The sequence below is a fragment of the Acanthopagrus latus genome, chromosome 10 (assembly GCF_904848185.1).
Source record: "Acanthopagrus latus isolate v.2019 chromosome 10, fAcaLat1.1, whole genome shotgun sequence".
Classification (NCBI taxonomy): domain Eukaryota; kingdom Metazoa; phylum Chordata; class Actinopteri; order Spariformes; family Sparidae; genus Acanthopagrus; species Acanthopagrus latus.
In genome coordinates this window covers 927,448-943,456 of record NC_051048.1, presented here as the reverse complement: position 1 = coordinate 943,456, position 16,009 = coordinate 927,448, and the positions used below count along the sequence as shown (strand labels likewise).

Sequence of the window (16,009 nt, the reverse complement as noted above, 5' to 3'; positions counted from 1 at the left end):
AGTCCGAGCTGCAGGTTTAGGTTCTGATTCTGCCTCATAATACAGAAGAGACGGTTCCACAGAGACTCGTGTGTTGGAGGAAAACAGACTGAAGTTCACATTGTTCAGTTGGTGATCACGCTGTGTTCACACGCTGCACCGACAGCTGGCCACACGATCACATGACCACACGATCACATGATATCAGTCAGCTGGGGGTTGGGATATATTTGTCCAACAGTATGTTTGTGTCTTCTTTAGTGTCACAGGTATTTAAGTTTTCTGTGGATTCATGTTCCTCCTGCAGATGTTTCAGGTCGAGCTGCTCGACATTATAAATGTCAGACTGTTCAACCGAGACGCTCTGAAACCACAAAATTACACAAGTTCCAGTTTGGTCAAGATCACCTCTGCAGTCAGACAGGAAATAACACAACTTCCTCTCCTTAGCAGACAGTCGTCTCCTGTGTTACATATAATTTGTCTCAGATATTCTTGCAAACGGTAAACTGTGGTTTGTTGTTCTGTCCTGTACGTGTGACGTCTACAGGAGGATCGTCCTCCTGAGGTTTCTAACATCTTTTCTCAACATGCTGAGTTAGTCGTCTCTCTTCTCGAGGTTCTGAGGACGTCGTTCACTGAGGGGATGTGATCGTGATGCTGTGCTCTACAAATGAAACTGACCTGATTTAACACAGAAGAGAAAAGTTCCTCTTACAAGCTGATTTCAGAGCTTTCGGGTTGTTTTCAGGAGAGATTAAATGTTCAGCGGTTTGTGGAGTTTCAGACTCATGAACTCTTCGACATTATCAGTGACTCAATCAAAAGACATGCTGAGAATCACTAACTCCTTTATTACTGTTGTGAAGCTCATACAGTGACACAGGAAGTGGAGGCAGATACAGATACAGAGAGCCAGTAGTGTTACAAAGACACAATCGTCATATAATCACAATAACTGATGTCAGAACATTAGAAACACAGACTGAGTCCTGCTGTAGAAACAACATGTGACTGTGTGTCCTGCTCAGCTTCACATCCTCAGTCGAACATCAACCTTTTGTTTGTTGGACTGCAGTTCGTCACCAGAGAGGTTCTGCTTGTTTGTTAGCTGACCCGGGACTTTTTTCTTATTTTCATTCAAGTCTCAGGAGATAAAGACGGATCCTGATTTTTTTAAAAAAATGAATAAATCAGGTGTATTTAGGTGTCTGGTATCTGTGAGTAGGTACAGTGAGGGACTGATGGGTGGAGGTTTGCACTCTACGGAGTCTTTCCAGGCTCCAGACATCCGTCTCTCTCTAAGACATTAGCAACACGTCTCTGCCTGACGATGAACCGTCGTCCATCGGGGATGAAAATGTTGGCTGCTGTAACAACCTATTGATTACTCGTTAATAACGTGAAATATATTCAACATTTTTAACCTGTTTACTATTGAACAAATAGTAACAAAGCCCAGCCAATGCTGCAGCGACCAACTGGAACGGGTCTTTTTAAATAACAACTTTTCTGATTGAAAACATTTTCTCCATCAGTATTTAGTGTTTTGATTGTAATCTGTAATCTGTTACAGTGAAAAGCTCTGATTGTTGATGAAGACATTTTCAATCAGGTGAATTCTTAATGCTGATCAATAATTAATCATTGACATGTCAGACAGGTATATATAATGTATATATGTTAATATAACAGCTCAACGGAAGAGGAAGAGGAGGTGGGGGAGGAGGAGGAGGAGGAGGAGGAGGAGGAGGAGGAGGTGGAGGGATTACACACTGTCTGAAAGTGTAAATGACATGTTTGGTCCCTTTAAGCTGCTGATGTCAGTAACACAACAGCACCAGACTCCATTAACAAATGTGGTGATTTTAAGAGTTGTTGAGTTAAAACAAACTTTATAACGTAGTGAAACTGTGTCAGATTCTAACTCACTGTGTCCTTCTAGTAAATTCAGATTTAATCAGAACATGAAGTTGTTTGCGTAACAATGTGACCTGCCGGCTGTGAGCTGACTTGTGATTGGCCGTCTCAGGACAGGTGGTGACACCAGGTGTGAACAGGCTCAGAGAAGCTGACGTGAATCAAACTATTTCACTGAACAACAAGAAGCAGACAGATGAGTGCGAGAGCAGCGACAGCTCCACCCGCTCGGCTCTGGCTGCCTCCACCTCTGAGGCGTCCAGCTGTGAGCTCTGCGGAGCAGAAAACAGGTGTGAGGCCTCAGCAGGTCCAACAGAACTAACTCACCTGAGCCTGGGCTGCCAGCGCTCACCTGGGTCTGTCACCTTCAGCTCCATGACACGTTTGATCTCAGAGTGCGTCGTCTGACCCGGCGTGCTGATGATGACCCGACACTCGTACGATCCGCTGTCGCTGATGTCAGCGTTCCTCAGGAAAACGGAGAAGTCTCCGCCCCTCACCTGAGGATCGACCAGCGCCACCCGACCATGGAAAGACGGGAGCTGGTAGATTTCATAAAACTGCTTGTTTCTATAGAAGAACACGTAACCGTCTGCCTTCAGGTCCAGTCTGGTCCACTCCAGCAGGATGACGGAGGCGTCTGCTGGACCGCCACACTGAAGAACGGCTTCCTGTCCACGCTGGACTTTCACCTGCCGCTGCTCTGAAACACAGGAGACAACAGACGTGGTTAGAAACACAGGCTGTTCACTGAGGCTGCTGCTGATGATGACAGAACCTGCACATGATAACAAACCTCTCACGAAAGTTTACACATCCAGTAGACAAACACTGAACAGATGCAGGAACAGTTTCTCCCCCGAGTGTCCCAGCTGAAAGTGAAAGTAGGAGCGACTCATCGTTTCACTGAGGCTGCATGATTTCTATCCCGACATCGACAACAATCCTGAAACAGTTCAAACAGGACAGACAGCACAGCATGACGTGTCACTGACACACTGTGTGTTTGTGCCAGTGAACACAACACACACACACACACACACACACACACACACACACACACACACACACACACACACACACGGCTCACCCTCAGCTGCAGAGCCCACAGAGCAGATCAGGACCCAGAAGAAGAGCCTGTACGACATTTTGAATCTCCTGAGCAGAAAGCACCGCTGTTTCCTCTTGACAACAACAGGAGCTGCCGTCTCCAAGAGGGTGGGGTTTAAAAAGTGGACAGCAGGGACCAGCAGGGGGCAGCAGGGACCAGCAGGGGGCAGCAGGGACCAGCAGGGGGCAGCAGAGACCAGCAGGGGGCAGCAGAGGCCGGTGTTTGGCATTAACACGGGTCACCGCAGCTACAACAGATGTTGACAGCAGGAAGAGAAGCCGCAGCTGTCCTCAGATCTGCCTCGTTGTTCAGGTTTTCTCTGGTCAAAACACACCTGATACGTGTTCGGGCTGCTGTTTGATTAAACGTGTCTGACCCTCAGTCGCTGTATCACAGTTGCTGGTTGTTACGGAGGACGTTGTAAACAGGAACATGGAGCGTTGCTCTTCCTGTGAATGTTTCTATCTCTAATAAACCTTTATTAAAAACACGTACTCGTGACTTCTCCCTGTTTGAGTGAACATGCATCACACAGCGGAACTATAAACCTTGTAAATAAAATAAAGTAAAATAAAATGACATTTAAAAAGGCACTTACGGGCCTTGAACTGACTGAGGGAAGAAAAACACCTGCTGGACACAGAAGGTGGCAGGACATCTTGTGCCCACAGTGTCTGTGAACCAAACACACCTGTCAGATTCTGTTACAGGCCACTTTAACTGTGAAGGAAGAAAACCTGCTGCCTGAAAGATGCAACAACTGGACAACACCAACATTTATTAAACTCGTCCTCCTCTTCATCTGCTCAGAATATAGACTCAGTTATTTTCCATCATTCAAGCCTTTTATTTCATTTTACTTCATTATAGAAGGTTTTTACATGTATGTTCACTCCAACAGGGAGAAGTCACGAGTACGTGTCTTTAATAAAGGTAGAGAGAAACCTGAACACAGAGGCAGATCTGAGGACAGCTGCGGCTTCTCTTCCTGCTGTCAACATCTGTTGAAGCTGCTGTGACCACAGACGCAACATGGACCCGTGTTAGTCCCGAACACCGGCCCACCGTTACAGTCCCATCAGTCACCTGACTACACCTGTACCTGCTGAGGGCAGCGGAGACCCGCTCAACACTTACTGTCGGTGTGAAGACGCAGTCCTGCTGCCGGTGGTCCGGTGGTCTCTCGGGTCCGCTCAGTAACCGGACACACAGTCGCTCTGCCTCCAGGTGAAATCTGGTCTCTCCTGGAGGACGTCCCGCCTCTTGGCAGGGTTCTGGACTGAGACACTCGAACCTTCTCATTTATAACTTAGAGCTCCGCACAGATTAGATCCAGAAAGGGCCGAACGCTGTCCCGGTTCTGGTCCTCTGTTGTCCCGGTTCTGACCCACCGCCCGCCTCGGCTGGTGTCCCCGCAGCTATGAATGGCAGCAGCCGGCTGGCTCACGCCGGTCCTCGCCCCGCCCCCTCAGCCAATCAGCGAGATGGAACAAATCTCTACTGCGCATGTCCTTCTTCCGAACAGTCCTCCTCGCTGTTAAACGTCCACATCTATGTGACTGTGTGATATATTCCATGTTACTGCTGTATGTAATATCCTGACATGTTTTATATTATTGTGTTATTACAGGCACGTTCATGACGTCATCAGATTACACACACGCTGTACAAAGTGCTGCAGCGCCCCATGAAACATCTGCCGAACCGACAAGAAGGTCCAGATGATGAAGAACCAGTCAGAGACAGAGTTTCACATTGTTCACAACTCAGCAGCTCATAAAAACAAGTGATCTTTACATGGAGCCTGGTGACTTTCTGTCTCTTCGTCTCTCCTCAGGTGAGAAGTTTACCTGCTGCTGTGTTAATGATTATTAATAAAAACACGTCTGGACCATTTATCATGACGTCATCATATGGACTGACCCCTCAGCACATCTCCTCCTGAAGAACAAGCCAGATTCATTCATCAGATGAATATGTGTGTTTGCTTTGCTTCTGTCTGTCTGGTGGCGTCATGGTGACGCCTCATCCGGTTCATGTGAGCTGCTGCGCTGTGATGAAGTCACCTCCTCAAGTTCCTGTTGGCTGCAGAGTCAGTGAACTCACCTTCACAGCAGGAGGAGAATCTGTGAGGAGTGTCCGACAGCATGTGGCTGCTCTGTGAGTACAATCTGCAGTGTTTAAACGTTAATATTAAATGAACAGCAGGCAGATATCAGAAGTCACTGACCTACAGAGGTGTGACATGAAACCAGTGTTCTCTCGAACGCAGTCGAACAGGAATCCACTTTGTTGGATCACGACAGGAAAAGACGACTGCAGAAATCATGTTTTTGTCTCATATACATGTTTTTATAACAGGAAGTTATTGCTTCATATTTCAAACCTGCACAGCGACTTTCCTGCCACAGAACACATCCTGTCCCTGATAGATATTTGTTCATGGTCACAAGCCGACCAAAGTTTCCTCGTGTCTAAACTCTCATAGAGCTTCTGGTTAAAGTTACAGTGTTGTGATTTTGTTGATGGTACAGTTCATCTCCTCTGTCTTCAGTGCTGATGTCGCTGCTGAGCCGCGCTACAAACCAAGGTCAGTGTTTTATATGACACGTTAAAAATGTTCAGCTCGTGTCTGTCAGGGCAATATGAAGCCACAGCCAGGAGTCGGTTAGCTTAGCTTAGCATAAAGACTGGAAACAGAGGGAAACAGCTAGCCTGGGTCTTTTATTAAGCACCTCTGAAGCTCACTGAAGTTATTTCTGTATTTAAACTGAAGAGAAAAAGTGACACCAACAACACAGAAACTGAGAAATAGTAAAATAAACGACTTGTTCTCTCTGTCTCGTCCTCCAGCCTCTCTGAACATCAGTCCTCACAGCTCTCAGATGTTTGAAGGACAGTTTGTCTCTCTGAGGTGTGAGGAGGACGACAGCTCTGACGGATGGACGGTGAGGAGGAACAACACCAAGACCAGAGAGACCCGGACTCAGTGTAAAGACTGGGGAGAACCAGCTGGTTCTGTCTGCACCATCAGCTACGTCGTCCCATCTGACAGTGGAGTTTACTGGTGTGAGTCCACAGGCGGAGCAGCCAGTAGCAGCATCACCATCACTGTCACTGGTAAGATGAGGCTGTGCAGTCGGTGCTGATGAAGCTGTGTAGGTGGATGAAACCCTGTAGTTTGTCTGTGTGTTGAGGTGGAGCAGTGATCCTGCAGAGTCCTGTCCACCCTGTGATGGAGGGAGATGATGTCACTCTCACCTGTACAACAAAGACCTCCATCCTCTCAGCTGGTTTCTATAAAGATGGCTCCTTCATCAGGACTGAGCCTACAGGTCACATGACCATCCACCATGTTTCCAGGTCTGATGAAGGATTCTACAAGTGTAACACCATCAGTGATGGAGAGTCTCCACCCAGCTGGATCACTGTCACAGGTCAGGAGGTTCAACTGAAGTCTACAATACAAATCTGTTCACTATATCGACCTCAAGGACAATTTAAAGTGCCCAGCGCTGAAAACAGCTGTGAGGAGAAACCACACAGCTGTTTTCTGGACGATTTATATTTGTTATTTTTGTTTTACTTCAGGGAAACTGACCACGACACCTCCTCCATCCACCACAGCTGGTTTCTCCTCCTCTTCCTTTCCTCCTGCTCCCTTCCTGTTGTGGTCGGCTCTATCTGTCTGTGGCCCGGTGGTGCTGGTGGTGCTGGTGGTGCTGGTGGTGCTGGTGGTGCTGGTGGTGCTGGTGGTGCTGGTGGTGCTGGTGAGGCGATGTGTCCGGAGGAAACCTGAAGGTGAGATACATCCATTTATTCCTCCATCTTTGAGAGGAGGACTGATTACAGTACAACATTTCTGTGTTGGTGCCACAAATTGTCTTTTTTACTTCACTTTTCACTTTCTTTCTTTCTTTCTTTCTTTCTTTCTTTCTTTCTTTCTTTCTTTCTTTCTTTCTTTCTTTCTTTCTTTCTTTCATTTTTTGGTTTCTCAGTCAAATGAGATGTTCTGCAGTAGGAGGAGGTGTTTGGGTCTCTACTCTGCTGCGATGGGTCTGATCAGATGGTTTTTCTCATGTGTGAAGTCAGTTTGACACCAGAGTTGTGAGTCATGGGTCTCGTGGTCAAAGTGAGGATCTGCTGTCCTCCAGTTTCCTGTTTGATGATAACAAAACCTCAGTTATTATTACAACTCTTATACAAGTTTCTTCACACTACCAGAAAATGTTTTCACAAGTGGGAACATGGTGCACGATGTGACGCCCTGCAGAGACTCATCACACCTCGCAGTAACATGCATCAGATCTCAGCTCCTGCTCTGCATGAAACAAACACCTCTGAGACAAACAGACTCCATGTTTCTACTCACAGACAGAAAGAAGTTCATGTAGAACATTTGCTGAATTAACAAGAAGGTCCAAATAATGCAGAATGAGTCAGAGACAGAGTTTCACAGAGTTTATAAAGTGTCTCCAACTCAACAACTCACTAAACTGACACATTTGTTAAGGGAGTCTGGTGCTGCTGATGGATAACACCAGGACACATTTCTGCTGAAGGATTCACTCTTTCACAGTATTTAACAGTTGGTGGCGATAAAGAAACTTTTCCCGGCAAAGTCAAGGAAGAAGATGATGAGCGCTTGTAAAATATTGTCGTAAAGAAATTAGTATTTAAAGTATTTAAAGTATCAGAACATCAAAATGAACTGTGAAATGCTCTTCAGAGTTACAGGATACTTTCATCAACTCCATTCTTGTTTAACTGACGCCATCTTTTATTTGTTATCTCCGTCTATAAAGAAAACACCATTGTTGTTAATATCACACATGAACTATTATAATGATAATATTCAGTGTTTTACTCTGCAGAGAGCGATCCAGCTCCCGTCTACTCAGCAGTGAACAGAGAAGAAGACGTCGGCCGTGAAGCCGACAGGACGACAGGTACGTTTCTGTTCATGTCACACCTGTCGAGTCTTAAATCTAACCTGGTCACATCTAACACAGTGTTGACTTTGGCTGATAGCTGTGAGAGTGCAGATACATTATTTCACCATCTGTTCTTTCACACTGACTCTGGTTTGCAGCGAGTGACGCTGCTGCAGTTTATTCATCAGTGAGAAGAGGTGGAGACGTCAGTTACGGAGAGGTTTCCATCAGGACGAGCAGCAGGAGAGGTACAGCTGCTGCCGTCAGCCTCACCAGCCTGCACGACTGACTAGTTTATCACACTTCAGTTCAAAATTACTCTTATTTTCACAATTCTGACTCAAATCTCAGAACTCTGGAAAAATTATTTCTTTAAGAATCACATTTTCCCCCTGAAATCCAACCAGAGTTTTGACTTTATTCCACAATTCTTACTGTTTTCCCAGAATTCAGATTTTTCCCTGAATTATAATTTTATCTGACAATTCTGACTTTTTCTTTTCTTATTTGTTCGTATGTTCAGAGCGTCCAGCAGAGACGGACGTCATCTACTCGTCAGTCAGCTGCAGCGTCACACCTCCACGTCAGTCCGAGCAGTGACGTCGAGCTGCTGCTTCACTGCTCATTAACTCCATACCAACATGGATTCAATCATATGTTCAGGGGTCATAGCGTTCCGGCACCACTATCGGGGCTGGGGAGAAAAAAAAACATCGGGTTCGTCCTTTTTTTTTTTTTTTTAATTAAAGTAGTATGAATTACAGAATCTCGTAGAGGAGACAGACATACATCTGGAAAAACACTGCAAAATAAACATGTTGATCTGTGTTGTTCTGAGATGCGCAGATAGACAGTAAAGGGAATTCGCAGGCCAGAGAGCAGCTTTAACGCCCAATGACTCAGTAATACATAAGCCAATCAGAAGGAGGGTAGGTGGCGGCCTGTGTCTCTGGCAGAACGAGTGGTACAGCAGTCAAGGTAAGTAATGGCTATGTTTATGAAGCCAGGGGAAGATATTAAAGAGGTTGACAAAGGCATAAAAAAGAAATGGCGGTGGGCTTGGATGGAGGCAGTGGGTATTGACGGAAAGCGCTATGGAAGCTGGTGTCAAAGGCTCCGACAGCCCAGAGCATGTTACTGCACTGTGTGTGCACGGAAACTGTTCTATGGAAGTAGCGGAAGAAGTGGACCTGCTCATAACGCATCCGTCAGGTTTGCCACGGCAGATGTCCCAGCATCAATGACAGATCGAGGAACTGATTTAAAAACTCGCGTGTGCTCATTTATTGCCGAGCTTGATCTGTCATTCACAACTGCACAGCCACTCGTAACGTTATGCAGAAAGTTAGCGGAGGACAGACCCGCACTAGCGCATCTGTCTGTCTCCAGCAGCATGCAAGCTGTCTTCTTACCGGCATCTCGCCAGAATTCAAAAAACGTCTCTCTGAGAAGTTACATCATACCATGACACCACTGAACTGAAAAGTCAGTCATATTTTGCAATTAAAGTTGTTAAAGAAAAATGAACATCTGTCCTTTTTATGTCCTTTAGTTAATGACTACCAATGAATTCCTAGTGTATAATTCCCTTTGATGTAGTATCATTGCCACTGACTGAGCTGTCTTGGTATGGCTGTAGAATCTGTGTAGCATTTACCTCCAGAGATTGTGCTAAGATGGACTGATGTCAATCTAAATGCTGAACACATGGTAGGTGTTTTCTTGAATAGTACTGGGGTCATAATGCATACCACATGAAAATATCTAAAAAGAGCCACTCGACAATAATGATGATCAGGGTTATACACAGGCTGTTTATATACCTGCCCCCCCCTGTTCACCTCTGGGGGGAAAAGTTCCGGCTCGGGAATCTTTTCCACTATCAGCCCTGTATGTTGTGTGTTTATACAGTCCTGCAGCTAAACCCTGGTCAGACCACACGGCCCAGAGAACACTGCACTCTGCTACATCAGCGGGTCGGCTGGTACCGCCAGCGCTGAGAGCAAACAGAGCTGCTCAGAGGAGTCACCACTCTTCTCTGTTCTGGAGCCTCAGAGGTGGAACCGAGTCCAGACCAGCGTCAGGACAGCAGAGTCTCTGTGTCTGCAGCAGGAGACTCAGACTCACCTGTTCAGACTCACCTGGACCTGCAGAGCATCACTCCGTCTCACAGCCCAACCTCCACTCAGAAACAAACAGAAAAGACAAACCAAAGAACACGTACATGCACCTTTATGTTCCTACCTTCAGATGAGGGCTTGAGATCTGTGTCTGATTGTTTCATTCTGACTTCATCGACTGTTGTTTGATGATGTTTGTTTCTTGTGACAAATGTAAATCTAAAGGTTTAGGATTTGATCCTGAAGGTGTTCGTGAAGCCTCTGATGTGTGTATGTGTTCTGACAGCGGTTGATGATGTGCTGAGTTTACGTTTGACCTGATTTGTATGTGCAGATGCTGAAGTTATTGTGAGTCAGTTCCCATGTAACTGTGTGGCTGCTGCAGTTGTGTGTGTTGGTTTCTACTATCACACAGGACGAGGAGAGACGGCCTCTCTTCAGTCGTCACTACTGTCAAGCAATGAAATGACTTCTAGAAAATCAATATTGTGTTGAACTTGACCGACTCTGATCTGCAGTAGACAAGCGACTGATATTCAGCTGCCACGACTCAAGCAAAAGAAAACGCTGTCAAACTCACATCTGAATAAAGAGTCAAACAATAAATACAGCTTGTTATTAAAACCAACAACAGACAAACAGCTCCAACAACGTCACAAGATAATAATCAGCAGGAATCATTCACCAGCTCAGCATCCGTCCCCTGCAGGAGACGTTCAGACGGACATGATGCACATCCTGATCTTTAGGAGGGAAAGACTGCAGTCACTTCCTGTTTGTTCTCAGGCTGACAGCCAATCAGTGCTGTCGGTCCTCCAGCAGGTGGCAGCAGCTTCACTGTGTTCATCAGCTGATGATCGACAGGCTGAAGTCTGAACTTTGACCCACAGGAGAAGAAACACAGAGACAAAGTTTAAAAATCAGCAAAACCAGCAGTCAGCTGCAGAGTGACGAGGATGATGAGATATAAGATCAGTTTAAAACAAGTTTCCCTTCTATCAGCACCAACATGTTATTTATCTAAAGATAAAACCTGACTGGTGACCTTCAGCCTGCAGCTGGTGTTCCAGATACAACATGCAAAGTCTAAGTCACATGTTTACAGTTCAAACTCTGACATTCACATGCAGTCAACAGAATAAAGCCATAATAAAGAGAGCTGATCTCTGCTGCTCCCACAAAACACTTCCTGCTTTTACAACTCGAGACGGAGTTTTTTAAAATCTACTTAAAAACACAGAGAGACTTTGTGGAAAAAAACAGATTCCCCTGAACTGTTTCTGTTTCAGTTTGGTCTCTGTGAATCGTTCCAGAGAGATTAGTGGTGAAACACTCTTGTGTGAAGCGTGAAGAGTCCTGAAGCAGGAAACCAACAGAACAAACTTCATGTTTCCTGCTGAAATCCATCAACTCAGACTGTCAGTGTGTGAAACTGCTCATCAGCTCTGAGTTCAGCTGAAACACTCTGGGATTCAAACAGCTTCATGAGCGACTGTCATGAGGAACATGTGTCAGTATGAGCAGGATGAACATGCTGATCTACACAGACACACATGAGCAGTCATGATGAGATATAATATCAGTTAAAAACATGTTTCCCTTCTATCAGCACCAACATGTTATTTATCTAAAGATGAAACCTGACTGGTGACCTTCAGCCTGCAGTGGGTGTGTTGACTTTGCAGGGTGAGACATGCAAAGTCTAATTCAAATGTTGACAGTTCAAACTCTGGCATTCAGGTGCGGTTAACAGAATAAAGCCTCCAGCATCATTAACAAAGACTTTGAGAAGTGTTGGAACACGACTCACGTCAGCTCACAAACACGTGAGGTGAAGGTCAGACGACAGGAACACTGTGAACATCAGTGGTTTGCAGAGTTTTATGGTGGTGAGCAGCAGCTGCTGCAGGTCAGACTGTGTTCAGTCACAATGGTCACAGTCAGACAGTTGGAGGCTTTTAATCTGAAGGGCGCAGAGTGAAGCGTCTGTGTGAACACATGGAGGTGATGGAGGCTGTTTCAACGTGTCCCAGTTGAAATGCAGACAGAAACAGAGCTGCTTCACACTGAACATCCAGGAGGGACGAACTGTGACAGCGTGGATGTTCATCACAGCAGCAGAGTGTGGACAGGTCACATGTTTCTGTCCACTGTTAGAGACGCAGCAGCCGAGCTGATCGACACTGAACACTGACGTCACTTCATCTTCACACTGTTCGTGAGCTCGGGACAGTAAAGATGGCGGCTGCTGCTCTGCTGCTCCCACAAAACACTTCCTGCTTTTACAGCTCGAGACGGAGTTTTTTAAAAATCTACTTTAAAACACAGAGAGACTTTGGGGGAAAGACCAGAATCCCCCAAACCTCCTCTGTGTTTCAGTTTGGTCTCTGTGAATCGTTCCAGAGAGATTAGTGGTGAAACATTCTTGTGGTTTCGTTGTGAGTGAACTGACACACAGCCAGCGTGAAGCAGGAGGAGTTAATGTGCTGCAGGATGAACATGATCCACACAGACTCAGTCAGACCTGCTTTATATTAAACTGCAGGTTCAAAGTCTCAACTAAACCAGACGGTACTTCAGGTCTCTGCTTCAGTTATTTTATGAGCAGCTGCAGCTTTATCTCAAATCATTTCTTGGCAACAGAAACGTTCCCGCCCTTCAGGGAAACATGTTCTGACGGGAAGTGAAACAATATGTTGTTGACATTCAAAATGCACGAACGGGAAACTCCACCTAACCACATTTCAACTGGTTGATTCACTGTCACCATGAGACTCACCAGCACATGGTTTGAATAGAAGAACACTGGTTGACTGTAATGTGATATGACAGAGTGAATCAGGAGCTGTTATATATTATCTGTATATTCACGTCACACAGCTCAGCTCTGTGATCTCAGATGAATAAATCCAGTCAGTATAAAAAGTACAAATGGAATCATGATCAATATACAACAAAATATACAAAACAAAACAATAACTCTTTATGTTAAAGTATATATTATATATATATATTTATAAAAACAAATATGCGAGTGTGTCAGATCCTCGGCCATCACTTCACACTGTGTAACTGTACTTCTTAATAACTGAAAAGATTTAACTGATGATAATATTTGAAGTTTGTTTTTTAAAAATCCTGAAACATGGAGTCAGCTGCCTCAACGAAGGATTCTTTCATCATCTTAACTTAACAAAGTGGAACAAACAAAAGAATAAATGGAGCGCCTGTCAGTCCTCACGGAGGGAACAGAACCATGTAGACAGACCAGGACCATCCAACATCACAGCAGCCAGGCGGCGAACAACCCCGACGGACCGCCCACAGAGTGTTGAGGGCATTACGTTGTTTTTTAAAGTAAGCGCTGCTAGGCTAACAGCTGCTAGCCTAGCATCGCTAACAGCTGATCAGCGGAGAAAGGTGAGTCCACAGAGCCAGTTGTTCAGGTGTGCAGCCTTTAGTTAGTAGCATGGTCCCAGAACTTGTCGGGAGAACTTGGCTTTCATTTTCCCACAGAAAAAAACAGTTTTGCTACAGATTGAGAAGCGGCGACATTCACGCCAGCGTCCTCTCGCGTGACAGAGCGACTCACCCGTAACGATGCTTCAGTGTCGGCCTCAGTTCGCTTCTCAGAGGAAAGTCAGTGTCATGCTTTTTACGGACAGTTTGAAAGTGTCTCTCAACATTCCTCTTCTTCAGAGTAGCGATGGTAGTGTGACAGATCAGACGTTTTTTTGTATTCCTTCTTTAGTTGATGTCAGTTGATGCTGCTAACCAGGTCGCTTAGCTCGCATGTGTTTTGCAGTAGCTAGCGCTTTAATGCATGCAGAGTGACCCGTGACACGTGACCCAACAAGAAGAGATCTGACTGGCCGTCCTGGACGTCCATCAGGTGCCTGTTGCAGAGAGCGCCCTCTGGTGGACACCAACACTCATCACATGGTTGCAGGGTGTTTCGTCCGTTTTGCTTTAATTTTTCAAACATTCATTTATCGGCCATCATAAATGCTGATACAGATAGTTTGGAAAATGCCAAATATCACCCCACAGATAAATTGGTCGGGCTCCACAGAGAACCAGAACCAGCACCAGAACCAGAGTCCCTGCTGAGTGCTGACTTCAGTCAGAGCTTCACCTCAACTCAAAGTGGTGTTGACAGAAACAGTTCAATAGTCTCTTCCATCGTAATCTCAGGAGAAAAACTAATGTTTCTACAGAAGCGTTGAAGAGAAATTGTGTCTCATCAAGTTATTAGCTAATTCATGAAAATCTTTTTATAGCAGTCAAACTGTTGAAGACACAATCAAACATCCTCCTCTGCTGCTGAGGATCTCTGAGACTCAGATGACAAGTTTGAAGTTTTATTGACTTTATCTTTTGTCTCGTTCTCTGTCGACACCACATAGAACAAAGAATCAGTCATCAGCCATTTGGCATTCAAATCACTGAGTCAAATGAGATCTGTACAGAGTTTGTGGTTCGACATCCTGCTTTGGGACTTTCTGTCAAAAGAAACCGAAAGATTATAATGAATACTAGCATGATTAATTTAAGATGAAAGACTGTGTTGGGAATCAGGGGGTTTCTGACTAAAAGTTTGTGATTCAAGATGGATTTCGAGACTGTGAACAAAGCAGGAAGTGTTGAGTTCCAACAGAGTCTGTGAGGGAGGAGCAGCTTCATCCTGCAGCTGCTGCCTTCACATGATTCATGTTGATTCAGTCGTCGTCTTCATGTATAAACTCACGTAATGTGAAGAGAATCTGCAGACGGTCCAGAGTTGAACTCTCACACAGCAGGAAACTGATCTGATCTCAGCTACAGGAAGTACACACACATGATGACGGCTGTTGTGTTGATGTAAACAGATACAACAGTGAATCCACAGCAGCACAACGTCTCTGGATCCAGAGCTGAAGATCAACCTGAACATCAACAGAAGGATTCAAAACATCAGCAAGAAGAAAAGAGTATGAAGCAGTTTCAGTGTGTGACTTGATATCAACACACCCAGAGGTTAACATGCAGCCTCCTTATATGGAGTCTGAACTAAATAACTGCAGCTGATTGGCTGCTGGTCAGTTTCCTTGTTGCTGAGTTATGTTGTCAGCATGTGAAGGCCTGAGGACAGAAACACACAACTTCCTCTGTTCAAATGGACCAGACTTACAGGAAGAGATAACAATGTGCTGTCTGTGAAATGTTTTCCTCTGACTGGACCTCATCAGTTCATGTTTCCCGACTGGTTCTCTACGTTCAGAACAGCAGAAGTTCTGTGACTGAACCGAGACGACACACAGGATCATGAACCAGTTCAACAGGATGAACTACAGAAAGTTTTCATTTGTTAATCTTGTTGACACATTCAACACGGCGTGATGAAACACAGCGAGAGATAAAACAAGGTGCTATTATTGTGAACACATGAGTCCTATGAATAATTCAGTGGAACATTTGAGTCTCAGATCACAGGGAGGACTTCAGCCCCTCAGTTGTTCCAATAATGCAGACGTTCAACATTCCTCCCACAGCAGATGAATCATATCTTATTACATCTCAGATCTCAGATCAGTCTGACAGACACAGAGATTCTTGTTAAACCTCATTTCTTCTGTGTTGTCCGTCTGTTTCTCTGCACAGTAACAGCAGTCAGACAGCAGCAGTCTGTGGGGGAGGTGCTCAGTAACAAGAGCTCAGAGCGCTTCAGACCACAAGCTCCACCCTGAGCACCATCTTGTTCTCTGTGTTGACTGATCACACACTGACGCCATGTTGAGCTCCGGATCAGTTTCCATTTCTCGGAAACTGACTGCAGTTCACAAGAAATGAAAGTGAATCAGTGATAAGTTTTCTTCTCACTAACTGGGTCTGACTGCAGTTCTGAAAGCTGGACTAGCTTCAAAAAACATAAAGTAACTGATCTGAGACGTGTTCATGAGCCTGTT

General features: G+C 45.2%; 2 protein-coding genes across 6 annotated transcripts; one reads left to right on the top strand and one right to left on the bottom strand.

Annotated features, from left to right (window-relative positions):
• Positions 1-810: 810 nt before the first annotated feature.
• On the bottom strand, positions 811-3,279 carry LOC119026735. Its single transcript, XM_037111265.1, has 3 exons — positions 2,990-3,279; positions 2,252-2,602; positions 811-2,171 (listed from the first exon to the last, which is right to left on the bottom strand). Exons 1-3 carry the CDS (start codon positions 3,237-3,239, stop codon positions 2,071-2,073), a joined length of 702 nt encoding a protein of 233 aa, XP_036967160.1. The 5' UTR covers positions 3,240-3,279; the 3' UTR covers positions 811-2,070.
• Positions 3,280-4,558: 1,279 nt separating this feature from the next.
• Positions 4,559-10,756, top strand: LOC119026716 (roundabout homolog 2-like). 5 transcript variants are annotated; one of them, XR_005077217.1, is made up of 9 exons: positions 4,559-5,170; positions 5,545-5,600; positions 5,864-6,130; positions 6,208-6,447; positions 6,602-6,811; positions 7,870-7,959; positions 8,103-8,192; positions 8,468-8,661; positions 9,856-10,756. XR_005077217.1 is itself a non-coding variant. In XM_037111223.1 (8 exons), exons 1-8 carry the CDS (start codon positions 5,025-5,027, stop codon positions 8,542-8,544), a joined length of 1,161 nt encoding a protein of 386 aa, XP_036967118.1. In that variant the 5' UTR covers positions 4,562-5,024; the 3' UTR covers positions 8,545-10,756. The 5 variants fall into 5 exon arrangements, 3 of the variants coding, with proteins under 3 accessions (XP_036967118.1, XP_036967117.1, XP_036967119.1); XR_005077216.1 differs by having other exon boundaries at positions 8,468-8,922; XM_037111223.1 differs by having other exon boundaries at positions 4,562-5,170; positions 7,885-7,959; positions 8,468-10,756.
• Positions 10,757-16,009: the final 5,253 nt, after the last annotated feature.